The sequence below is a fragment of the Dromaius novaehollandiae genome, chromosome 7 (genome assembly GCF_036370855.1).
Source record: "Dromaius novaehollandiae isolate bDroNov1 chromosome 7, bDroNov1.hap1, whole genome shotgun sequence".
In the NCBI taxonomy this organism is placed as follows: domain Eukaryota; kingdom Metazoa; phylum Chordata; class Aves; order Casuariiformes; family Dromaiidae; genus Dromaius; species Dromaius novaehollandiae.
Window position 1 is genome coordinate 14676331 of NC_088104.1, and position 27207 is coordinate 14703537.

Below are 27207 nucleotides of genomic sequence, written 5' to 3' on the forward strand. Positions count from 1 at the left end.
TGTACACAAAACAACGCAGCACTGCCAACCACGCTGCCTTTCCCTTGCAAGAGCAGACCAACACTCTGTTCCTGGAAGAAAGCCAAGAGAAAGTCTAAATTGTGAAGCCAAAGGGACCTGAAGCCCCTGAGCAAGGTAGGTTTAAGAGGCTGGTTCCCTAGCACTTGTTCAGGCAGTGAAGCAGCTTTTTGTTTTTGGGGGCTGCCATTTTGAGGTGGTGAACGGCACAGGAAACGTCGCTACGTAACGCAAAGCGGTTGGGTTTGTTGTGGCTGCTGAGAACGGGCATTGCAATACGCCACAGTGGTACCCAAGTCTTTTTGTGTCTCTTTTCTTAACGCTGGAAGAAACACAAACTCCTCCACACCAGAACATCACCGCTGTTGCCGTATTAGTATTCCACAAAGCAGTAGCAGATGGAGTGGCCCCAGCACCCAAGTCACAGCACGATAAATGCAGTGCAGGTTCAAATCTGCCCAAAGCGTGGGCATGGAAGGAGGTGCAGAGAGATCAGGAGTTAGGTTACTCAGTGTTGCCAAGTAACCCTCTCCCCTCTCTAAGGGACAGGGCACATACAAACGTGCAGGACTGAGCCTGCAGCAAAACTGGTCGCACTGTAACTTCAATTTTCTGTCTAGGTATTAGGGCTGAAGTTAACTGTTAAAGGACCAAAAAGAATACAGATGTAAGCAAGTGTGGACTTAGACAAGACAAACATTTAACTATATGTATTAAGCCTTGAACATAAAGTGATAGATAACAGTAGATGGAGACAGTCCTTACAGCAGACATGGAACAGCTGAATGGATCGAAAAGTAAATGGAGTGAAGTGGAGTATTTGCCCGTAACAGAACTGCAGCTATGAACCATCGCAGGCCTGCAGCAAGGAAGAGGTAAACAGGTCACTGTCCTCCTTGCCTTCTGAAGGCAGAGGGAGGGTTTCAAGAGCAGCCACAGACCCAGAGCAAGACCACCACCTCCTGTTGCCACCCTCAGCAGCACTCCAGCTCAGACCCGCCAGGCACCTAAAACAGCTCAGAATTGCCCTGGCACCAAAAGACTCTTCCACATGAGAACAGAGCCACAGTGCTTGAACTTTTGGGGAAAATGATCACTTGGACACTTTACCCCCTTGGCCAGCCCAGACACATGGAGCAGACAGCTGGGAAGTTTCATTATTTAGCAGAGGTCTGGCAACCGACTGCAGATCACGAGGTATGGTTTCACTACCCAGACTCATGCATACCACAGAACAGTGTGAGGAACAGGCCAACCTGCGGCACAGCACACTTCATCTTCTTGCAGTGGACTTCTAAGCTTTATAAGTTACCTTCTGGTTTTGGGCTCCTGACATAAAAACACCTGGGAAAGGCCTTCCCAGCTCAGCTCCTTTAATTGGGAGCCAAAATTAACAACCTCACTAAGTCTTCTTTTCTACCTTCACCTCTTTAGTTAGCTCTCAAAACAAGAAGAGCCCACAAAGGAGCCTGTGACTAATGCAAAAGAGAGACTGCAGGCAGAACAGGGAAGCAGCGGCAGCTCCCGCCTGCGTCACTCACTCCAGCCTTGCGCAGGTGAGCACGCTGCCTAGAAGGAAAGAGTTACCAGAGAGGTGTGGCTGCTTGGAAAGGGGCCTGGATCCTGCGAGAGCTTTTTACCTTTAGCTTCCTTAGCTTTTCCGGAGCTAGGAACAGGCTGCAAGTCCATTTTAATTTTTATGTTCAGGATAGATCCCACTGACGTGCTCCTCACAAAGTCCCGCCAGGCTTGAAAGATGGACAGACAGAAGGAAAAAAGACAGAAAGCAAACAAAACAAAGCATGCATCCCTTTGTCACAGACTTGCATTTCAAATACTCCAAACCTATTTAATACCTTTGACTTTACTAGATTTTTGTCTCATGGTGAAGACTATTCCCCTGGAACCTATATCACCATCTCTTTCCAAAAAAGAACAAAAGATAAGTTTTAACTTGGTGTTGATGCAATATTCACCCCACCCAAAACAGTGTAACCAACTCTGAAAGCTCATGTAAAAAACATGAAGAGTAATTTTTACTTAGCTCTTGTTATGAACAATTCAGAGATAAGAAACAAGGCAAGACACGTCTCAGCTGCAAGTGTGAACATGATCTCAACACTGCAACATTTTCCTTGCTTGGCTAGAGATGGGTTGGCAGCATGGGGTATATGAGGTAGGTTACAGGTGACAAGAATGTAAAAAGCCTATTATTAAACTAGGTGTAAGCAGTCTTGAAACTTCATTAGGGCCAGGGAATTCAGCCCTGGACATTGCACCTGCTTGATTGTTCACTGGAAATTAACATTAAACAAATGCTCTAAACTTGAAGCAAAGTTGGAGAGGAGTCAGAGGCAGCTCTCTCTGCTCTCCAACTGGACAGCGGATGAAATGAGGTCTGTATCACAGACACATTCCATGTTGCTTTCCTCTTTCAGGAAAGAAAGGGAAGCCTTTTCATCAGAAGTTTTCACAAAGTGCAGAGGGCAAATCATCTGATGTCCTCTAACTGTAACTGCAGTAGAGGAATGAACTCAGGAAGTTCAGCATGTTAGAGGTACGTTTGAGCACTGACCTATTTTTGTTCATCTGTCATGGGAGGGATGTGTCGAAACATTGTGGTTTGATGCATTTGATTAAAAATATGCTAATGAATAAAGAAAATTAAGAGGATCCCTTGGGCTCCTGGCAAGCTGCCAAGACAGACACTAGGACCACCAACAAGGGGTCCTTATGCTTCAGCTTTTGCAATCCTTCAGATTCCAACTGCAGAAGATGGTGACCCAGCAGAAATGGTGTTAAAAGTTGAGTGCTCTGTGTGTCCTGCCCCCGCTCCTCTCCACATGTCACAATATTTGAAAATTTACGCCCCAGGTGCTGAAATCAGCAAGCATAAGAACATCTTTGTTTTTATTGAAAAAAATACTTCTATCACCATTGTTGCAGAAACCAAGCTCGCAAACACAAAGCAAGTGCACTCAAAAGGCTTAGAAACAAAGAGACTGTGAAAGAACTCCACGTTCATTTTCTAAAGCATCTCATTATTTCTAAATCAAATGTAGTTTTGGAGGCCTGACTTATGGTTTTTTGAGCTCCTGAGGCAAAGCTGCAAATGTGGCCTTTATTCCCACACAGGAGAAGCTCTGCCTGCCCTCCTCCCTCCATGCAGTTCAGGGAGGGAAAGGGAGGGGGGACGGTGAAGCAAAACAACACAAATGGGCATGGCCTTACCCTCTGCTCCACAACTGTTTGCTGCACTACCATCACCACTCAAATGGATTTACTCAAGGTACCACATGAGAAAGCTCTAACCTGGCTGCAGAAACAGACAAATCACCTGCTCTACCACTGTTCCTCAGGTAGGAAACAGCTCTCATTAGCAAAGTCTGAAGGGTCTAGCTCTCCCAATGCTAATAATACATCTGTGGATAGTTGTTTCTCCCATAATCTGATCTGCCCTCCATTGTCCTGCAGTCTTCAGAGCTGGAATTGGGCAGCTGACCATACTTGGGAAAGTGACTGAAGTGTCATCCCAGTGGCACTGCTACGCACCTAATGTGAGTAGTCACCAGACATGAAAGGAAAGAAGTGGTAATGTCTAGTTAAGTTATCTGAATGCAAGTAGGACCTAGGGTAAAGATGAACTTCCAAGAACAAAGAACTAAGCAGTCCTGTAAAGAAAAGAAAATTGAGACCCCAGAATAGAAGAGGTTCTTCCACCACACTGACCAGGGTACTAATTAGAAGAGCAGTTTTTTTTAAAACTGAAGACCTAATCCGCCCTGCAGGTGTCTGTTCAGCAGACTAGTAGGCTTCACTTTTCATAGCTCCAGCTCCCAAGAAGGAGGTGAAGTTTAACTTCAGATTTCTGAATCCAACTGTTGTGGTCAAGGATCCATTACAGTCCTTTTGTCAGAGAGGTTTGCACGTGTCACTAAGACTGGGAGCATTTCTCTCAGGTTCTCTTCAGCCTTCCTAAAACTCAAGAGTCAGACAAACTTTTAGGACTGAAACTAAAGGCAGTCTTGGTCAATGTTGCCATGATGGCTTCCATTTAGAAACAAGTAAGAATTTGGCTAGTATTTGAACAGTAATTCCTTCCCCCAGTCCCCAGTTCCTTGGTTATATGCATAGAAGTGTGACAGCATCATTTTGTGGGGTGAGTAATGGTGTCATAGAGCACTCATACAAACCACAGGTTGAGAAACACTCATCTAAACAGCTAGTTCAGTTTGTTGCATGTGTTTTCCTTTAAAAAAAGGTATTATTAAGCAGTAAGAAGCAAGTTTCCTTTTCTTTCAGTGCTACATGTATGCACAAGTTTGTCCTCAAGTTCTGGTATTTGGCCTATGAAGCCAACATGCATAAAGCCTCCGATAGCCTGAACACTAAACTTTAAAAACAAACTCTATAAACTGATTATATCAAACACACGATTCTGCCTCAAAGCCAAGTAACACTGAAGGGAACTTGCTGCAAACTCTGGAGATTAATCATCTTTTTCAGGAAGGCAACTCCAGAGCACATGGGCCCAGTTGTACCTTAGCATTTTATCTCCAGCCCCTCTAGAGTTACAAGGCACAGGAGTCCACTTACTGGCATTTCCCTGGTAGATCCTATTTCCACAGCAGACACTGAGCAGTTTGAACTTGGGGGGAGGAGAAATGGGGGGGGGGGGGGATTTTAAATAGGATATTTCCCCACCCCCTACACAATTAAGGCTTTATATGGCAAAGTAAAAACCAGCATTTTTAGTTACCCCTAGAAACAAAATGTTTTGTGAAATACTGCACAGTCCCATTGAACAATAAGTATTCTTTCTGGCATGCAAATCAGTGCTCAGTGAGCAGAACAAACTTACACTTGCAGTGCGAACTGGTATAATGCCATAGAAATCGTAAAGCCACCATCCTCATGAGAAACTGAATGTTCTGTTACACACTAGAATGTTTAGGCAAGAATTAACATCAGCATTTGCATGCAAAATGAAACCTTTAATTTAGAACAAGGACTCTTACCGCACAAGAGAATCATGCAGCAGAGCAATGAGAACAGAGGAATCTAGTTAGCATAGATTCCTACATGTAATTCAGGTAGCAGATTAATAGCAGCTATGTGTATGCTCGCCTGAGCATGCTGAACAGCCCCTCTCCATGGTAGAGTTTCTAACTCTTAAAGCCACAAGATGGAGCCAGCAGTTCTCAGGACGAGGTGCCTGTGCCATCCCAGAAACCCAGACAGGGTTTTGCACACAGAAGAAGCCACAGCAGTTAGAAAAGTGTTCAGGTAAAGGCAGAACACAAGCAAGCATGAAGGCAGAAGTTAGGCTACATATATGCAGTCATTCTCCAGTTGCATGTTGCTGTAAGTTAAGGAAGGCTTACCCCTCACGAGCATTTAGAGACTACATTAAGGAAAAGGTCTCATTCTGGGCTTTAAGCATAGCTACATAGCACAGTTGCCTGCAGAACTCCCTCCCACTTCCTAAATAAGACTTTTCATGCATCCCCTTCTCTCTGCAGAAGATTTAGAAAAAAGATTCACTGGAAAAGAGCTCTACATAAACCAATGTGGCAACCCAAAGCACCAGCACCAGGCAAGTACCACGTAAGAGTTTGTGTAGGTTGTTGTAATCCTTGGCCACAAATGCATCAGCAAAGGGATATTCCACTTCTCACCTGTATGGCAGCAGCAACAGAAACTGCACCCCGCTTGCTGTGAACCACTTTTCTTTTTTAAAATAACACAGAAATGGGATTTAACAGTGCAGCAAGTCTATCCCAAGCAGCTGAACAACCATCCTGCTTCAGAGAAATTTTAGCTTCTTCACTGAAGTTTGTTCATCACAGACCTGTACAGAGAATCTCATCTCACATACTGAGGAGACCAGAAGTCAATATGCCTATACAAATTACTCATTCTATGTTATTTGATCAGCAAGACTGACCAGGGAAAGAGAAATGAGAGTAACTGACATTTAAACAGTTGACAAACTGTTCCAATTAGGTTGTGGGAAATCAAGATGAACTAGTTTGAATCAAACTATTGTAGCAGCTCAATTCAGAAACTGATACGCAGACTGTTTGTCCAAAAATGATCGAGTCTTCAAATCATCTCCTCCCCTATCTACAGCTTGTAATATAATCATATTACAAGTCTGATACAGACAGGTTAGTTCTGGAAACTGAAAATCACTGGCTAGCTGGCTCAATAGCTTTGAGACGAGACTTGCTTATAAAAAACTAAAAGTCAGTATCAAGCAAACATGGTGCCTTTTTATTATCAACAGTAATACAAATAAATTGTATTAGCATGATAATGAAGAGTGTCCACTTTTATAGACATTAAAAACATTTGTGCAAGTTCAAGACAAAGCTCTGAAGCTGTGCAAGGAAAAAAATTTGCGTTGTATAGTATACTATAAATGGTTTAGAGGCAGGTTTATTAAAACTTGCCATCACAATCACTTCCTCTATGCTAAATTTTTCTTGGTGTTAGAGATAACACCTTCCCCTCCCAAGAGAAGCACCTGCCGTTCCCGTGAAGTGTGGAGATTACGGTGAGAATCATAGCTTTTTTTGTCCCCCTTCCTTCCCCCAAATAAAGTCAACAGGAGGTGAACATAGCAACATATGCTTATAGCAATTAAAGAAAGCTTCTGTCTGCATGAGCTCTAGAGTGAGTTGCATTGATAAATAGTATCCTCCTCTTGAGGAAGAATTGATAGACCTGTCAGATCCCAGCACTAGGTTAACACTCAAGAAAGCTTTAAAATCATGCTGAGCATCTAGTTAGACATGTTCTTCCTCTTGCTACATTCCAGATTGCTATTTTGTGCCTTAGACCTGAAATATCCTAACACTGATAGGATACAACTGGAACTTCAGAGGGCTGTTGATGCCCTAATGAAGTTTAATGCCCAGTAGTGTCTTTCTCCATCTTCATTAAACCAAGATTTTGCCCAGAAGTTACAATAAAGGAATGTATTAGTCTCTACAGAATACACACAGCATAGATAGCTGAAGATACTCTTTATGCTTCATCTGAACACTCATCTGGAAAGTTCTCACCTTCTCTAGAAAGAAGTCAATTTGGCCTCACACTCCTGGAGTATAACCTACTTTTTAAAACAGAACTTCATATAGGAAGTAGCCTCTGTTATAAGGGTGGCTTGCCTCATACATACCTGTTTGATGGAGCACCTAAGGAATACCTAAGCCAAATACAAAAGACTACACTCTTCCTGCAGGAAACAGCTCCCTGACTTTATAATACCAAGCCATTAAAAGCAAGAATATTACTTGAACACTTAAGTGCAAATGCATAGTAAAGTCTTGCATGACCTCCAGCTTTAAGTATTAGTTACTTGCCTAGAGCCATGCTCCAGGGAAAAGATTTAAGAATAGATTATACTGACTTGATTAATTACCTAACATGCGAAGGCTGCTAGAATACATCAACTTCAACACAGCCCTCAATTGTCTCAGCTCCCCAGCATGGCTAGTAGGCAGCAACACACACTTGCTGAAGCCCTCCTTGCTTTATGCACCTGAGCTGCAAGCAGTCATTTAGATTAGCAGCTAAAGCTCCCTTTACGCTGGTCACAGGGAGACCCAAATGCAGAAGGAAGCATTTCTCTGTTCCAATTCTTTTACTCCAGTCAACCAACTTGATGCTGATGTGCAGCTGAGAAAGCCTGGAGGTCAGTCAAGGACCCTCAAATTCCACTGCCCCTATTCAGAAGGATATGCATTGAGGCACTTCCACCATGTGAGGCAGAAGCAGCAGTATTCCAGTCCAGGGGAACAGCTTTATTGCCTTCCTGGTGCAAGTCTGGAAGCTTGCTGCCCACTTATGAAGTAGTCAAGGTAGCTGCTTTATCGTGTTTTCAGCCGTCACTGGAAAGTTAGACTTCTGTTTATCACAAGTACAGAAGATGAATACTGGAAAGCTGCCATATTTAGTCTCTAGACTTAGTACTTCTGGAAAAAGGTGACAAGCACAGAACACTAAAGAGATGCAGTATCAAGTAATGTAATAGCAAGCACCTTCTTCCAAGCAAGCCCACCTCAGTGGTGGAGCTGTTATCAGTTGAAAAATAACGTGAGTGAGAACAGCACACAGGCTATAAGAACACCAACAGGAAACTGACTGCTCCGAGTAGAATTTTGTCTGTCCTATCAAATACTATCAGGTACTTTATGGCTAACAAAAAAAAAGTCAGAGCACACAAGACTCCTGAACTCATACAGCTCTGCACTGCTCATTGTGAGTTTTGCAGAGTTCGTTATTCATGTGGCAAAAAAAACTTACTCAGTTATTAGACATGTTTTTACACTCTGCCTCAGAGAAGCTTGAGCTAGTTAAGCTTGTGATGAACTGAACTGTTGTTTATCCTGAAGGTTAATTAAGGATTTAACCTTTAGGTCTCAACTAAAAACTCAAGTGAGCTGTCTTCTTCCACAAGTAGACATTCATTTGCTGTATGCACAACATGCACTTAAACAGACTTTACCCATAGAAGTTCAAGAGGAAGCTTTACTAGAAGTGTTACAGCTCCAAGTGCCCCTGTTAAGTGTTGGAACTATATCATTTATATATACAGTCTCAAGTGACAAGTTCTGTAAGCCAGCAAGCTCCCAGCCCCTGCTTCAGTACTGGCTGGCTTTGCAATGCCATTGTAATCATCTTGTTTCAAAATAATTTCCAGAATTGGTTAATAATTCTTTCTGAGCATACAAGGTAACATTAACAATGAAGGAATTTAACTTGACAAGAATGAAGATTACAGCACCTTTTATTTAGTACAGTTTCCCCAATCCAAAGAGTTGCCTGACAAGAACTAGTTATGGAAGACAATGAGTTTGTGATAAGTCCCTGCAAAACCTCAGACCAACAGAGGTTCTAATGTCTAACACATCTTACTCTTTTCAAAATTCAGAGGCAGAATGCACAAGAGCAATCTAGTACACGTTAAAAATGCTTCTCAAGCTCAAGTTACAATACCAAGTACTGAACAGTATTTGCTACTCCTTCACCTCAAGAAGGAACAGTATTTGTTAATCTAGTGCTGCAGTGTGCTTCATTAAACAACCATATTCTTTTTTTCCAAGTAACTGCATTTCAAGCATCTGGTAACAAGCAAGGTACAGTTACTACTTTCTAAAACCGTCTATTTCTTCAAAATAGAAGTCCATAATTCACTGAGAGACTTCACAATCAGGAGAGACAGCTACTTCCTGCAATAGCAACAGAAGTTTTTGGTAACTGCACTTAAACTGTATCAGGATACAATTCAGTAAGCTGACAAGATAATGTGCTAAATACTGACTTCTCTTCCATTTCTAGGCTGGTTTTGTTGATTAAAAGGTGACTGCCATAGTATAACTGACAGCAAAACTCAACGTGTGTCTCCATGTGCTAGGTTGCTGTGCATAAACACAGTACATACAAAGTTAACAGTGAGTAACAGATGTGGCAACTGCTCAACTTCATTTGCTTTTTGACACCGTGCAACTCACTAGCCAATGAATCATTGAGAGGTAGCATGTATGCCTCACTAATTCCAGATCATGATTGTGTGATGTGACCCATCTTCCTCAAAGTATTCATATTCAGCAAGACAAGAAAGATGCAGAAGTTCCCACTTCTCCAACATGATCACAAATGTTGCAATATAAACAAAACTGATGAAATCAACACTTCCATTTTCACTAGTACCAGGGAGGAGAATGATGATTGATGTAGAATGAGTTTAACTGAATCTAGCCACAATACGTGGAAGAAACCCAGGACAGCATTTCAAGGAGATGGTGGCAATACAATTCCTTTCAAAGAAGGTCTTGCAGTCGTTTTCTCACCCCACACCATGCTAATTTAAGGATGAGAAAACAGGGAATGCACCTAGCCAGTATTTAAAATACTAATTGCTGCATTACCAATTGCTGCATTACCTAGTTAAGTCTGAATCGAGTCCATAGGCTTGATTCATGAATGCTGTATTGACTCAACTGAGCAGTAAGAAAGTTAACTTGCATTTTGAGTTGCCTCTCAAGTGTCAGTTGCTATTTATTAAATGGAGGATGGGGAGAAAAGCAGATCTAAGACATACCAGTGACCATTAACAGAAGATGGAGACTCAAACCCTTACCAGATGTCATCTAGCTTTTCTTCAGTTTGCAACAAAGCAAAGACAGCTAAAATTGTTCGAACCTGAACAGCTGTGCTTGTTAAGGCCAGTAGAGGTTCAACAGGAAAAAAAACATTCAGAGAAACATTAAAATATACTAGGAAGTTAATACGAAAGTACTTTGTATAATCAAGCAGAATTATTGTAGTTCTGAGACTCAGTATATATCTAGCCTTGAAAGACACTGGGAAGACAGAGCCCATTTCCATGTAAGTAGGCATAGGTTTTGTTGGATACCAGAAATGGTTTCAAAGTTCTGTTTTCACATTTTGAAGGTGTGATATGCAAAGCAAAAGATAAGGGAGTCAATACAGACTTCCTTTCATGAATCCAGCCCTATATCCTTAGTGGTATCTTATCCATGCCACCTGTAGATATTTACAGTTTCCAAGCATCACAGTAAGCAACATCTTTCTTTAAAGCTTTTCTTGTTCTTGCCACTTTTCTTGCCATTCTTGTCTTTGTTTTCTGACATTTTCTTTGCTCTGATTTCTCTCATTAGATCAAAGAATACCTAGAAAAGGGAAAAAAAGATTAAACAAGTTCTGCTAGTAGAAAGCAAATAAACAGACCATTGTATTAGGTAAAAATCAATTAGGTACATCAAGACATAGACTGACATAGCTAGACATAGATCCCCATGACAAACTCAGCATCACGATTATGCAGTAAAAGGGAGCAGGACAGCCTTACCTGGCTACTAAATCATTCAGCAGCCTGTTTCAAGAGGCTTTTATTGAATATCCGTCTTGTTGGAAAACAAGATGCAGTATCATTCAGAGTTCATGAGAACTTTTGACCCTAAAAATAATCCCAGCTAAGTATCTTGTGTTAACTAAACAAGTCTGGCTAGCTACATACATTCTTTGTCCAAAGAGAAAGTCATTTACAACTTGTAATCTTCACACAGGCACAAAGAACCACATCTTTGGACTCCTTAGGGGAGGAAACATTAAAAGTTTCAGATTGGTGAAACAAAGGATATTTTTTCAAGACACCCCTGACTACACACAGAACAAGGTGGAGGTCTGAAACTGTCAATTTTCCCACTGGATCAACATTGAATAGCCATAGCCTGTCGGTTTCTTCAGGAATCCCCCCAAAAGCAAGGTTTATGCAAAAAACCAGCAGCAAAAACATGCCAAGAATGATGAGATGTAAATCAATATGGACAAGTCATAAAATGGGGCAGGGAGATAGCAAGAAGAGTTTTCTACAGTTCAGAGCAGTCTTGGCAAAAGCAAAAAAATAAAGTTTTTAACATCAGCCACATCATATATAGCTCTGAAGAGAAGAGGGAAAACAATTTCATATGCATCTATAGCTTATATGCTTGCTATTTATTATATAATGATAGGACACAGCCTATAAACAAGATAACACTTATGGTCCTCCTGCACACTTCTACAGTCCTTCAACCTATCTACCCAGTGTACCATTGGAAAGCTGGTTCAGATACAAACAGCTAAAACAAAAAAATAGTATCAACTCATATGGGTTTTCTAGCTCCTCTAAGCTCGGTATTTGCTTAAGTTTACATAGTCCACTGAGCAAATTTGTTTTCGATAATCCATTTTCAGAAGCCCAAGTATGGACTTGCTTTAGTCCCAGTTTAAAAAACAACATACACAAGAATTAGTCACTCAGCTACTAAACAAGTTAATGATGTTATTATAGCAGAAGCAAGTCTTGTCTTACCTTATCTACATTTGCTCTAGTTTTAGCGGAGGTCTCTACGTACTGCACACCCCACTCTTCTGCCTTACTTCTAGCTTCTTCTACAGGCACTTGTCTGCGCTCTTCCAAATCAGACTTGTTTCCTACTACCAATAAAGGAATTTTATCCTCTTCAGCCTTCACACGCAGGATCTGTTCCCTAATGCATCAGGTATTCAAAATAAAAATCTGTGTTAGTAGCAGCAGCAGCAAAAAACCCGTGCTTATCAGGAGTAGACTGTGTGGTCTGCATACTTCTGGTGTTTACAACAGTATTTAAGATTTCCCAGTTGAACACATGTTTTTTAAACAATTCTGAATTTAATATACTAATGCTATGGGTTTTACACTAAGAAGGCTCAGGTTTCCAGAAAGGTTGTTTCACCATTTAGTTGGAATGTTTGCTACCCAGGTTTTAATAAAGAAAAGTTGTAAAGCAGAACAGCAACTCACAGCAGGAGTTCACATCTGAATGTGAAAGAAGTACAAGTGCCACATCTGCCAAGTTTCACCTTAATGCTTAGTGAGTCTTCAGTTTCCAAGCTACATCCCACCTCAACATAAGCCTGGGAAGCATCAAAGCTTTGCCAAGCATAAGTAGTCTGCAAAAAATATTATTAATGGCTACCTAACCCTTGTTAGGTTGGCAAGGGGACAGTTACTGAATAGTGTTAAACTGAAAGACTAGCAATCTTCCTCCTCTGAAACCTCCATAAAAAAACTGGAATCAGTACAACCAAGGTACCCTTTGTCATTCTAAAAGAGCCTGTCAGCCCCAGGGAAAGCAGACAGAGCCATGCTGCATGCTAGTCTCAAAGTCTGTGCTATTACTGGAGTTGAAACACAGGTAGAAACCAGACTCACACATGTTGCTGTCCATCTAAGACTCTGGAAAAGCTGTACTAATGTGTACTCTTAGATTGCCTTTTATTTCCTTACGAACAAGAGCCAAAGCAGGCACGGTGCTACCACCTTCCCCATCCCTCTGAGTTTGCAAGCATCTAAAGTGGTGCTCTTTCTTTCAGCTGTTTTGTGGATAGAATGTATAGACTGTGTGAGTCTCTAGAATACAGTGTTAAGACTGAAGCAGACAATCTGTTACATTCAATGGTACCTTCACACATTTTCAGATCATGGAGGCATTGGAAGCAAACACCAAATGCACAGCATCAGCAGGAGAGCTAACAAGGCTTAAAATAAGTCCACAGTTCAACATTCAACTTATTCATACTTAAAGAGTTTTAAAAGTTAGAGGATCAACAATACTAATCAATAGGTTAGCCCATGTTATTCATGACTCATATACCTATTTCCTTCTTCCCTGGAAGAAAAGGTTTTCCAAGGAGCTGATTTTTAGATGTCAGTTTAACTAGAAATTACATTTAGCTAATCCCACTCCTTGTTTACTTCTGAACTACTGAAGAGTAGGAGATTCTCCATCTCAAAGCTTTTAGGTACTTCTCACTTATCTTCACAGCAAGCATTGCCTAGTGTTTTGCTGTTTAGTTGTGCTGGAGCCTACAACCACCACAGTTCATCTAGTTACAGAAGTCTGACACACACCTCTCCCTGAAAAAAGAAAAAAAATGAACACACACCCCCCCCACACACACACAGAGCCAAGATAAACACTCCTTTTCATCTCAAGGTTAAGTCCAAATCTTAAGGCTTTGATTTTGCTTAAGCAAAAAGCAAAGCCTCAAGCTGAGTACTTCCAGGAAGTATCTCATTCTTTTCCTGTTTTTGAATGGCCTTTTTCCTCCATCTTGCATTAGGAAGAGTCTGAATACTGACTTCTGCAACCCAGAAGCTCAACTGTTTAGTTGCTTTAAGTCCTCCAAATAGAAGAGCTATCCTGCTCAACTTCTAATGTGCCCTGGAAGGCTGACATCCTTCTAAAAATCTGGCAAAAGTCAGAGATGCATTATGTGACAAAGGAACATGGTCACAACTCTTAAGAGATTCAGTAGTCTCCTAGCACTGTCAGAAAGATTTAAAACATCCAGAACCTAGACTGTCCCAGAGCATGGGAAAGTTAGCTGTTACTTAAAAAAAAAATCCTAGAAATAAGTCTAAGTACTAGTGCTGAGCAAGATAGACATTTCCTAGTAGTATCTTGTACCACTAAAGCAAATTGAGCATAAGCCAGGCTGATAATTAAAGAGCTTCTATTCTGGCAGACATAGGGAACTCATAACACTTTCCTTATGTTTTGGCAAGTTTCACTCCAGGTTGCACAGCTGTCCTAGGGAATCTCTGGATTATCCTCTCCACTGAGGCAATAACTATTAGCAAATGAAGGTCAGAATATCTCCCCTGAAGAACCTGGCTACATGAATTCTCTACTGAGACCAAAACAGTGGATTAACCCCCCCACCACCACCACCCTGATTTTCTTTTATACTACACACGCAGTTTCTGTGCTCAGCCTGGTGCTGATTTTTACATCAGAACAGCTAATCTTGGGAACAAAATGGAAGCATTTACTACTACTGCATGCCTTTCTAGGAATACATCTGCCTACAATAGTACTGCTTGGCTGCCAACTCTTGTCTGGCACCAAGCCATACCTGAGAGTAGAGGTTAATCCTTCCTGTCCTTAGAGCACCTGCTTCCAGCAGTAAGCAACAGTGTCTGAAATCTGGCCAAGAGGTAGACTTAATTCCAGAAGTACTGCTCTAAGATAATTAAACTCCACATTTACCAAGACTGAAGAATTGGCCGGCGCGCACACACATTCTAGGAGACCAAGAACCTGTTACTTGCCTTGAATTGCTGCTGGCATGAGGTACTCCTAAGTTGAAGGCATGAGGACAACTACAGCCAGAAGCTAGATATAGCCATTTTAGTTACCAGTTACTTGAGAACAGAATTGTTGGACTGACACCTTTACTGACCAAATGGGAATGGACAAAAGAAAGCTATTTCAGAAAAGCTCCATCAGAGCCACAGAGGAACTAAATACAACCCACCCCTGAAAAAAACTACTTACCGGAACTCTGCTGTTGCTGTAAAGGATTCATGCTCTGTTATTGAGAAGACTAGAAGAAACCCCTCCCCACTGCGGAAGTAGTTATCTCTGATAGCTGCATAATCCTCCTGTCCTGCTGTGTCCAGAATATCTATTTGAACTTCTTCACCATCCAGAACTACTTTCTTTCTGTAGCTGTCAGCCTTAGTAGGTTCATAGTCTTCTACAAACTGAATAGCATAAGACAGGGATTAGTTTTTAGAATTACTGTCAAATGGCACTCTATTTTCCTATATCCATTCTTCTTCACTTCAGTGACACCTAAATTCCTCAAAGCCTTTCCATAGTTCAGTCAGCTAAGTTACATCACTTAATTTCACTATAAAAAAAGTACTTAAGCACTTAATACATCAAAGAGCCTGCCTAGTCAAGAGAAATTGTCTTGCTACATGAAACACTGTTCAGCAATGTCAGCACAATTTAAGGAACAAAGGTACATCTGGTATAAGCTATTGGCAACCTGATATCATTATCTATATCTCCCACTTCAAGAATAAAGCACTTCTGAATGCATCTAAGGTACAACTATCTGAAGTTTAAACAGGTGCAGATGACAGCATTCAACTGCTGAGCATGAAAGAACGCTCCATGATTATGCAGGCACATAGGTATAGGGCATTAAACATTGATCTGACCCACAAAGCCATTGCCAATTCAGCTTGTAGTTCTGTGCTGGCAGCTCAGGTCCAATAGAGGCTCCTCACCCTTCCACCTACTTTCTCCATCTCACAGGACATGAAAAGGCTGTGCCATGAGCCTGAGTAAGCTGACCCAGGCTTTGATAAAGCTTATGCCAGAAGAGGTTCATCTAAAGACTTGTGCCCTCAAGCTAGCCTTGCTGCAAAATCCCTTTAGCCAAACTCAAAAGACAGTTTCCAGCAAGCAACTGACACCCTGGACTATCTCAGTATAGGTACCACAATGCTCTGCCCACCCTGTCCCTTCCCAGGGATGCAGCCCATTGAGGTATTTGTGTCACTGCAGTATGAACAGACTATCTGCAGATAAGTACTAGCTTCTGACCTAGAGGATCATACATTCATTCATATTTGAAACTGGATGGTCAGATATAGCTTCTTGCACACCAATATTGAAGAAATCACGTTATGAACATGCTTGCTTCATTATCTGGCTCACAGTGAGCCAGAATGCTTACCTCTAACTTCCTAACTGGCCTAAAAGAAATGGCAACATAATTAAGTTCAATGCCAACAGGTAACTGCCTCTGTACACACTCAGAGAAGCACATTCATATTCTGCATGTCTTTTGAAGAGTGTCCCTTCACTAACAAGCAATTTTGTCACTCTTGGCCAAAGACCTTCCCATAGAGCACCGTTCCCAGATTCCTACATCCTCCTCTGGCCAATCATGTCATTAGGTCTTTTGCTACTTAAATTTAATCCCTCTGCTCCCACCAAGGTAGTAAGCTGTAGCACTATGCTTTACAGAAGCTGACCAAAGCTACTTACCTCATCATACATGAACTGGAGAGTGAGTGCAGATTTGCCAACACCTCCACTGCCAACCATAATTACTTTATGGAGGGCCAAGGAACTCTGGTTCTTGCTCTTGCTGGCAGCCATTGTCCTGTTCTCGAGAGATGTCAAGTGCCAAGCAACCAATCAGATCTGCAAACAGAAACAGCCACTGCTCATGACATCAGTGATGACATCACCATAGTATAAAGCAAGCTATCTCACTATTGGTGAAAGATCAGATTAAAACCCTGAGGAGTGGGCCATTCCGATACATTAAGAAGCAAACCATATCACTGATGTCTAAAACATGGGTAGGGACCAGACATTAGAACAAATACCTGCCATTTCTGACAATAGTGCCACTAATACAGACACCAAACGCTTCTCAAAGGAGCTACTAGCTGAACAAGCTGTTCTTATTTGTAAATCCATCTTCTGTGACTGCCACCTAGAAGTCTTCCATGGGAAGAGACTCTTTTCCACCAACATCATAAAGTTGTTTCTATAGTTCTTGTTATAGGACTTCATACCTTTCTAAAGTATTCAGCATTGATGCAGCTCAGTTTCAACCTAAAAGCAGAGCTATATCTTAGATCTGCTTGTAAGCAGAAAGATGACTTTTGATCTCTTCTCTATGCAGGAGAGGAAAAAGCAGAGATACACAGTAAATTCTGGCAGAAACAAATTGCAGAAGCTTCTAGTGGAAAGTCTTATGACACAGCACTAGCATTTGTTTCATGCCATTCCTGCCTTTTGATGTTGCAAGTCTTGTTTTTTCAAAAAATTCCTGTTTAACTGCAAGAAACTCAGTTCCCATTCTTCTCCTGATGTTGCAAAGTCCTACAGAGTAAGCTTCCATAAACAATTACTACTTAACAAGCCTTTTTCTGTTACCAAGTACGTAAGTGCTGGAGACCTGCTTTAAAAGTATTACTGCATTTTTGGAGAGTAGCTGGAAACAGCAGCTCAGAGAGATAAGCATCAGCTGCCACACCCTGATAAGCACAGAACAGCAGCTCTGGCTAGGGACAAAAGCAGAAGTAACTGATGATGCACAAAAATCCCCACTTCAGATGCATCACCAGTCATGAACCCCCAAACTGAGGAACAAAAACAAACATGTGAGCTCCAGATGCACAATTGCTACAATGCAGATGTGAGGATGGTGGCACTTGTATCCTCACAGCAGGACAACTAAGGGCCCAGGCATTCAGATCCTGGCAGCGCACTGTAACAGGAACAGCAGATGATTCAGGGAACGTTTGCTATTGAAAGTGGCAACATCAGCCTGGCTTTACAACAGCATCTATTATTCCAGAAGCACAGAAATGTACCATGTGCCTACCAGGAGGCTCAGGCTGGACTACATTTAGTCCAGAAAGACACTGCAGCCACCATATTGCACAACTTTTACTGGATTGAAATATGAGGCCTAGAGTAGAAGTCAAACTACTACATTCTAAAAGCCTTCAGGATAGCTAGCTGTCCTGAAGAAAATTATGTAAGGGCCAAGGAGCTGTTGACCTATAAATACACCATGGAATTATTTAGGTTGGAAACAACCTCTGGATGTTGTCTGGTTGAAATAACTCCCTCCAAGCAGATGGCCCTAAGCAATTTAATTACATCCAGCTGAGTCTTGAGAATGGAGATTCCATGATCACTGAGCAACCTGTTCTGGTGTTTGGCCACACTTACCATGAAGTCATCCCCCCATTCCCCCCCCCCCCCCCAATGACTTGATCTTCTGAAAAAGAACAGCTTCAGAACTTGTATGATTAGTGCATACTTCACTAGAACAAACACATCAACAAATCAAGGAATGCCCTCAGGATAGTATTTTCAATATCTGAATTACAGCATTTCACCATGCAGAATATTTTACCTGCACCTGTTTGCTACAAACATCTGGTACTGTAATGCAAGTTAAACATCTTTTTAAGTGCTCATTCCAGGATGAGCACTGTTAAGTGAAGACAGGCATTTTTCTCTGGTAACCTTTACTTTGTTATACAGCAGATCTCTCTCATTCAGGACACTCCTTAAGTACAGAACTGAAAGTTACAGAAATGCGATATGGCAAGTCCAGCTTTTCAGAGATTCTCCTCTTAAAACAAACATTTGGGCTGGGCTGACCAATGATTTCAGCCATTACTTCAGAGGCTCCAAACCAGGAGAGAGTCACAAGCTTAATTTTTTATTCTTGGTCACCAGAGAGGCAAAGGGGAAGAATAGAGGTCCTTGCCAGGGGAGGGTGGAAAAACTGGAAGACAACACAGCAAACAGCATCCAGATGCCAAAACTTGGGGTCAAGAGACTTCCCTCAAATATTTAAGGTCCACATGCTCCACACAGGATAAAGAAAAACTCAGGTTTGGATGTGTGTTGTAGACACCCAAAGCATAGAAGCTACAGACTGACTACACAATCAGACAGTTTGGGGACGAAGTGTTACAGTAATATCACAGTATCCAGTAGTATGCTCTAATGAAGCTGAAGAGCAACTCATTTTGTCCTAGTTGGAGAATGGTCTGGCTTTGACAGTAGTAGATGAGCTGCATTTTGGGAAAGGCAAGAGATCTTTAGTGACTCTTCAATGCAATTACATGACTGTTCTTCACCCTTGAATGTTCTTGTAACAAGCATCCTAAGGCTGTTGTAATTGCTGTGTGATCTTTCTAACACAAGGGTTTCAAGTTAACACTTTTCCTGTGACACAAACTTTATGCTGTTGCCTATGACATTGTCACAGCAGACAGATCAACTGCACGAGACATGCAGAACAGACTCTGAATTCTACACTAAAAAAAGCACTAAACAACTGCAATATAGGATTATTTACTAACAGCTTAAGTAGAATATAGCAACTTCCTCCCTCCTGTCAATACAGATACCATGTTTGCCTAGCCATATTAAACCACCTTTGGGGTAAAACACTGTCCAACCTGAATCAGTAAAAGCTCTCCATAGATCCAAACTCTCAGAAAATATTAAAACACAGAGAACATTAAAATCCTTCCCTGTCCATCCCACCTCAATACTAGCAAAAGACTGCCAAGGTGGCCTTCACTTTCATATACAGTACCAGCAACTTATAACCAAAGCTAAATAGTAAACAAAAGCATTTGACAGCATATAAATATTCACAATTTGATCACACCTAAAGCTAGCCTTGGTGGTCAAGGTACTTAACTTTCACATTCAGTTTCCCATAGAGTGATTACTAGTGCTATTCAGCTCTTTTAGACTATCAATACTACATGAACCCTCTCCGAGAAGAGCCAGTGAAACAGGGCAGTCTACTCAGTACACAACCCCAGTGTCGTATCGCAAAATCCCAGAAGCTTCACATGCTCAGCAGCTCTTCTCTGCTGGCAGGGGAAGAGACAGAAGCATAGCCCCCTTTCTAGCCTCAAAAAGGACTGGGCAAGCAGCCTCTACCCAGCTGTAAAATGGAAGCAGAAACACAGAACAGCTAGATAGTACAGAGCAAGACAAGGCTGTGCCACCTGGAACAGTGTGGCACAGGACTGACATAGGCAATATCAGTGCAGAAACAGAGCAGAAATGCCTGTACTTACAGGACAACAGACTAAGAGCACATCACTGATTCAATAAGGGACACCAAGATGAACACTAATTAAGCAACAAGAGAAGTTAACATTTGTTTACTTGCATTTCAACCTCTGCAGTCCAAGAAACTGTTTACACACCAGTGTTCAAAGCAATCATGCAACAGCTGCTTGAGGTTAAACTCCCTAATAACACAAATGGAAGCTCTCCCCCAGGCCATCTTTGATTAGGCAAGGAACAGTTTATCTCCACTCTGCAAATTAAGTATCCTTGAGCTAGTCGAGATGTTGACATTGTTTAACTCCTCTATTCTTTAGAGAAACAGAAGTCTTGTGAAATCCAACCACCTCTTCATAGGAAAAGTAGTAACATCTAGAGGAACCTGAGGTAAGTGTAGCTGCCATTAAAACATGATTCACTTCCCTTCAGTTTACACTTAAGGCTGAGTATCCTCTTTCCTCATCAGAGGATAGTAGGTTGTGTTTCAGTACAAGCTAGCAGGAAAGAGCCTGCTCTGAGCAGCTCTCCAGGCAAGCCATCCGATTCTCTGATAAGAACTCCATCCTTCCCAACGTCGCTCTTTATCTGCTGAGAAAGAAACAACTGGGACAGGATTTACCTTCCACTGACAGGAAGGGAAGAATTTACTAAGGGTTAGATCTTCAATTCAATCTATTACTCTGTCCTCAGGCTTAATGACACCATGCTGAATGCTGTGGCAAGTGCTGTGACCTGCAAAACACACTTGAAGTTCTCTTCCTCCCCCCCCCCCCCCGGTTACTGTTCATGCCTTGAAACAAAGTGCTAGAAGCAGCTGAAGTCAGAGCATCAACATTGTTTTGTCATCTTTAAGCAGTGACAAGTAACTACCCACTTTGTCTAGTTTAGCTGAAAGAGTTTAAGCTGCTGGACCTGAAAACTGTGCTTTCTGATAGTAAGTTACACAAAGCCATATTCACCATAGGAATTTTGTGGTGTGAGAGATGCTCCTCAGACCAAGAAATGAAGGCTATACCAAGAGAGAAGTTGGCCACATGAAGCACAGCAAGATCTATGATCAAGCCACAGTGGTTACTAAAAAGTTGTTTTGATTTTTAACTTCTGAAGATCTGTACTTAGCCAGCAGGACTAATTCTACCCATAGGTTTTGCAGCCAAACCATGCCACCCTCAACATAACGAATTTAACCTTAAGATAAACAACTGTTTCAGCCTTCCCTTTTCTCACCTGTTGAGATCACAGCCTCTGCAGGTTAACAAAGGTCTCCTACAGTGAAGGAACCAGCACAGTGTTGTTTCATTCTTGGCTGGTCCCCAGAAACAGAGAGCTTCAAGGCATTTGTTTACAAACAGCTTCATAAACTCCAAATTTAAACATCAATTTGCCAGTTTGACCACCTTTTCCTCCTCAGCCTAAACAGTTAAATGTGTCCAGAACATTCAGTTGATGCATAAGTTTAGCCAATGGCAAGATTCACAGAGGCTACTATTGAATGACTATATGTACTGAACTGAATTATACCTTTGTATCCCTTTTTATTTCATCTCAGCTAAATGACTGTACAACTGTGAGCCTTAAGAAAAAGAGTGAGAAGCAGTGCTTGTCACTTTACCAGGAAATAACCCATTTTGCTACAGTCCTCCCAAATCCACAGAAAAGAAAAATACTTCACCAAGTGTGTTATTTTCCAGCAAATATTCTATTAATATAGTAAGAAAATACTCTAGACACTTCAAGGCTCTAATTGGAATCACTTCCAGTTTTGCCAAGTCTGAGATTCAAAAAACTGAAATAAAGCTCTAAACCAGCTCAAAATTGCTGAGAACAGCCCTTCTTCTCTTGCTGTGCAGTGATATCTTTAGGCATCTCTTTTCATTGCTACCCTGCTACTGAAAGCAGCCATTCTTTGGATTTTTAAACAGGACTCTAGAAGCCCTTAGCCCAACAGCTTGACAGAAGAGCTTTGTTAAACCCTTCTGATACCTATTTTGAAAAAGAAAAAATCTGGGTATTCAACCTATTAAAGACTTAAATATGATGTCATCAAAAGCAAGCACAGAGAGGGCAGTTTTTTGTTTGTTTGTTTTTGCAACAATAGTTAGTGATCCTCGCTTACCAGAATACGAATTAGAGGCTTTGGGGCGTTTGGTTCTGTGATATGCCTGCAAGAATGCAGTCAGAAATTCCCTAGATCACAAAACTAATTAACAGTCTCACTGAGCTATGAACTGTAAGAGCCCCTCAGCTATTTTGAGGTTACCCAGAAAATATTTAAGTACTGAAATTCCATTAGCTTTCAATGGACTGTAAATGCTCCAACTGCTAGTTTGAATATAAGAACAAGTTCATTTGAGATTAAAAGTGACATTTAATGCTACTAAAAGTTTTAGGATATGCATGCTAAAAATAAAAGTGCTAGTCTATCATCCTTTGCTTTGCTAATACCTTATATCTTGGCTTGTCTCCAGTTACTGGTTTTCAGACCAAATGGAGAGATTATGAAGTGCTTGGTAGCAACTCCTGCTTAAGAAAAACCCCTATCTTTCCCCATGCACTGCCAGGCTTTTCTGCTGTGCCAAGAGCTTTTTTTTTTTTTTTTTTTTTTAAATTAGGCCACGCTTAAACCCATCAAGGAACTCATTTGGCTTGAGATGTGTTGCAGAGCAGGTTGGGAGAGCAGTTCCATGGCCCATATTTGCATCATCCAGTGCTGCTGTCAGAGACCCCCTCCTTAGTCCCTGTGCTTGCCCTTGGCTGTTCAAGGCCATCTCCTCCTGCAGGAGAGCCAGTTAGTTTGGCTGACCAGCTCTGCCAGCCAGACCAGCAAGGCCCATGCCTCTGCCAGCACTGAGGGGAGGAAGGAAATAGGCCCATGCAGCTGAGACCAAAGAAGGTGGGCCTAGAACAGCCTAGAGGTTAACCAACACTGCTGCAGAAAGAGGCACGCTCTCCGAGCCTGTCCAAGCTACGCTCCCTAGACACGTAGGTTGGCATAACTGAGCTGAGGCTCTGCTGCAGTACAGGGACAGAACACCAGTGTTAAACCATTTGCTTGTGGTAATTAGATGTTTCCTCTACCTGTACTAGATCATTAGCAGTCTTTAAGCTGCACAGATAGGAACACCAGGCTGGAAGTTGTATAAATGAATTTGGCATTTTTTTTTCCTTCCTGGAATTGTTCTTTTTTTCCTTGAGGCTGCAAAAAAAGTATTCATGGCAAGGACCTAGCTTACTGTGTACATATGCAGGAGATACTGTTTAGATTTGACGCTTGTTGAAATGAAGTGGGAACAGCAGTGCCCTTAAATGTTACAGAAACAGACTGCAGTATAAGTAGTTTATTTCCCCAATACACTTGAAAGTTATAAATTTACATTACACTCGTTCCAATCAATTAGAATTAGGTACTAATTCCACCCAGAAGACAGAATGCTATGTACATTTAGTTTAAATAAGTTGGTTGTCATAGCTACTCCACCAGCAGCCATACTGCTTGGGCTTACACTGCTTGTTAAAGGAGACAAGAGAAATAAATTCACAAAGTAATAGTTGAAGATTACAAGGGAACCTAAAACCAGACTACAATTATTTCCCACCTACCAGAAAAGCAAAGGTTAAGCACAGGTTGAGGAAGAGTAGTAATTCAGGAGCTGTACTTCAACTTAATCTGACTGGGGTGCTAGCTTCCAGAGGAAAATGACCTAGTATTGCCAGTATTAGCACAGCTCACGCTGAACTTGTCTGCAAGACAGTCCCTAAGACTTGCTCTTCTTGAGCACAAGATACATAAAGATGCATAAAAGCATCTCACTCAGTTATAAAACTGCATCACTCTGTTCCCCACAAGCTGCATGAAATATTTGAGCTCACCTGCAATCAGGGATCTTCCCTACATGCATACATAAGGAAGCATGCATTCCATGCTGGGGCCCAGAATTCACACTAAAATATTCTCTCTAATCCTATCAATGGTATCAGCTATCCAGCCATTAAACGTCATCTTAATACTGATCCTACATCTTCTTTCTCTAACTTATCACTACACCACACATTTGCATGCAACAAAGCTATTGTCACCTCTCCACAGCCATTTTTAAATGGTTTGATAAGAACATAGCAAGTGATCTTTAGAACAATGGACTTATTATACAAGGACTTCCAGGATCTAACACATGTGCACCCAGAGCAGCTATGTAGAATAAGATCTTGAAGAACACAAGACTGAAATACATCACTTAGATAAGTGATCATTAGACTAGTGACACATGAAATGCTAGTACTTTATTCTTTGAAACAGGTTATAGACTCGGACAACCTCACTTCAAGGCTATCCTCAAGTCTGGGTCACAAGAAGCGTTCTATTTTAATTAACATACCTTGTGTCTAGTCACTACATTGCCCCCTACCATCCTTTGTCAAGCACAGCCCAACTTTGCTTATGAGTTTTCAGAAAGATGCATCATTAGTGCTTATAAGGCAAGTCTGACAGCAACAAGCATTTACTTAATAGATACAATTCTGAAAGATATGCTCTCTTGTATCATGCAAGAGATGACCAAAAGGTCAACAGACAGCATCTTACTTGTTAGCAACAACCTCAAGATAATAACCTTGGTTAGAATTGTCACATCAGCAGACAATTGGAATTAAATCCTGTCCCAGTATTACAGTCTGCACTAAGGCTGCATATTTGAACAAGCAAGCCTCCACAGATTTAATCATTGGAAGGGCTCAGTCCATGGTCAGTCCCAGTATCAGAGGAGCAGCAGTTTAAAATAACCCTTCAAACTGAAGTCAGATCTTGTGTCAAACTGAAGTACTGACACAGATTAATACCATGCTTGTCTAGGTTTTAGACTGGAATATTTCCCTTAAAGGAGAGAAAAATATCTGAATTACTTGTTTCTGATCAGTAGCTAAGCAAAGAGAAAGGACTCCTCTTATACAGTACTTCTAAGGCACTGTAGCAGCACAAAAACTTTATCTCTACACCTGACTAAAGGTTGCAAAGCCATTTTGCCACAATATAAGAGTGTTAACAGCCAGATAACAGTTGTATCATTGCATGCAGTCATAATACCAGTACCATTTTGCAATACTGTAGTCACATGTCCACAAAGCTTTGTAAAACATCTTAAGCAGAACTTGATTACAGACATTAGAATATAAGCTTTATTTTTGCTACTTCACTTTTATTTTTGCCAGACACAAAGTGTTTAGGTAGGCATCTCCACTTTCCACTTACTTCAGTAAAGTAGCACCTGATGGGTTTTCTTTTTTAGCCTTTATAAAGATGAAGACCATTCAGCCAACAAAGGGAGAAATCATAGAAGGCCACAAAAGCCTTTTCGATTCTTTACCTGCTTTGACTATGCTACCAGATTGAGTTGATTCTTGCTTGAAGAGAACAAAACAAAACTCAAAACTGAGCCCATTAAGTAGAAAGGCAGCAACTTCACTGTGCATTAATGCATTTGTAAAACTGCAATTTGCCACTTATCTGTGCAAGAGGCTCTAAGCAAATGTCCTTAATTCACATGCTTTTGTACCAGCTAGTTCAGGTATGCCAAATACATACAAAGCAGTAGAAATACCTGTAGGAAGAAAAACAAATGGTTGTCTCCACTGCTGTTCTGTTTGATCTACTGACCCATACTACGGGGAAGTGAACTCCTTTTAAGGATGATGCATAAAGACAGTCTACAGAATGCTGCACCCCTACAGTCATAAGTCATCTCTACTGACCTTCTCAAAGAGGAAGGAGATAAGTTGGCAGTTATCAGCAACATTTCCTATAGATTATATACAAGATTCTTTATAAATCCTAACCAGAGTCAGAAAACAGAAACAAAGCAATGGTGGGAAAACTGCCAGCCTACATCAACTTTCTAGGGAAGAATACCATAAAACCTGCAACATTAATAAGTCAACTGTAACACTGATCGTATTCATGCTGCTAGAAAGTCAGAACACACAATTCTTAACTCCACACCAAGACACAAAGACCTAACAAGACACTCTGTGCCTTCAGCAGGTTATCACTATTTGGAAGCTTGAATTTCTGTCCTAGATGCAGCATCAGCTCCAGTGACACCAATGAGTATGTGAGGAGGAGACAACAGCCACCAGGGAGGGAACTTCTCTAGGGCGAGAACCTAGAATTAGGCCTCCTGAGTAGTACCCAAGTGGTTTGGTCCCCATAACATTACCACCAAAATTAGTCATTCTTTCAGATATGAAAGGTAACAAATTTACCTTGTCCTCTTTGAGCATTAAAATGTTACCACACAGGAGAACACCTTCCTAAGGTAACTTGGTTTTAAAAGAGAGCATTCTCTTTTAAAAAACCAGCGCTTTGAGTTTACTTTTTTGTTCTTACCTAATCAAAGTGAAAATACTTCCTTGCAAGTCCACAGCAGCTCTGCAGCAACTGAGGCTCTTTTGTAAGATTCTTATAGAATGTTCTGATCTCTAAAGGCCTTTGACATCGATTCTGACAGAATGGTAGCACTGCAGAGGTGCACACCATTTATAGAAACCAGTTTTAATGTTTATGTAGATTCTGGTAGTCTCCCTGTATCCTGCTCTCCCTTAACTAGTAGGGCTACTTCTTTTCACCAAATGAGACAGTGGGTGGGTCAGGCTCACAGGCACTATGCACACACCCCAAAGGGGGCACGCAGCACCACCTTGCCAAGAAGTTTCTCCTGAAAGGTGAACTCCCTCAGAGAAGGGTCCCAGCCCACCACAACCCACCTGAGCTCTTGCACAGAGGTTTAATACTTGAATATAGATAACCAGTGCCATACAGCTACAAACATTCTAAATTACAATTTCACACATGGCACCACTTAAGCATCATAGTCCTATTTTTCAGATATACATTTCAGATATAATTGGAGACCATCATCCTATTTTTCATATCACAATTTGCTAGTTGCTTGGCACTGAATACTGCTGCACTGAGTAGAATAAAACCCTTTATGTCAGTAAGACTAATGTCTTACAACTTCCACTTCAGGTAACAATGTCATTACAGCTAAAACACTCCTGCTGTAGGGATGTACCCAAGCAGACCTCTCCAAGTACTTTCAGGAAGTCTCCAGGTATAATATTAACACCCAGAAAATACTTGCAGACAGATTACAGAACAGGTTAATCCACCACACTCCTTATCTGAAGAGCTTGACTGGAAACCTGA

At 41.3% G+C, this 27207-nt stretch overlaps 1 protein-coding gene across 3 annotated transcripts in view; it reads right to left on the reverse strand.

Annotated features, from left to right (window-relative positions):
* Positions 1-8797: 8797 nt before the first annotated feature.
* RALB (RAS like proto-oncogene B) overlaps positions 8798-27207 on the reverse strand; it is a 48696-nt gene continuing 30286 nt past the window's right edge. For all 3 annotated transcript variants that reach the window (XM_026118417.2, XM_026118415.2, XM_026118414.2), the window contains exons 2-5: positions 16425-16583; positions 14916-15124; positions 11906-12083; positions 8798-10721 (exon numbers count right to left, since the gene is read on the reverse strand). In XM_026118417.2, the coding sequence (XP_025974202.1) occupies positions 10602-10721; positions 11906-12083; positions 14916-15124; positions 16425-16538 (621 nt within the window). In that variant the 5' untranslated portion in view covers positions 16539-16583 and the 3' untranslated portion in view covers positions 8798-10601. The remainder of the gene's footprint in view (positions 10722-11905; positions 12084-14915; positions 15125-16424; positions 16584-27207) is intronic.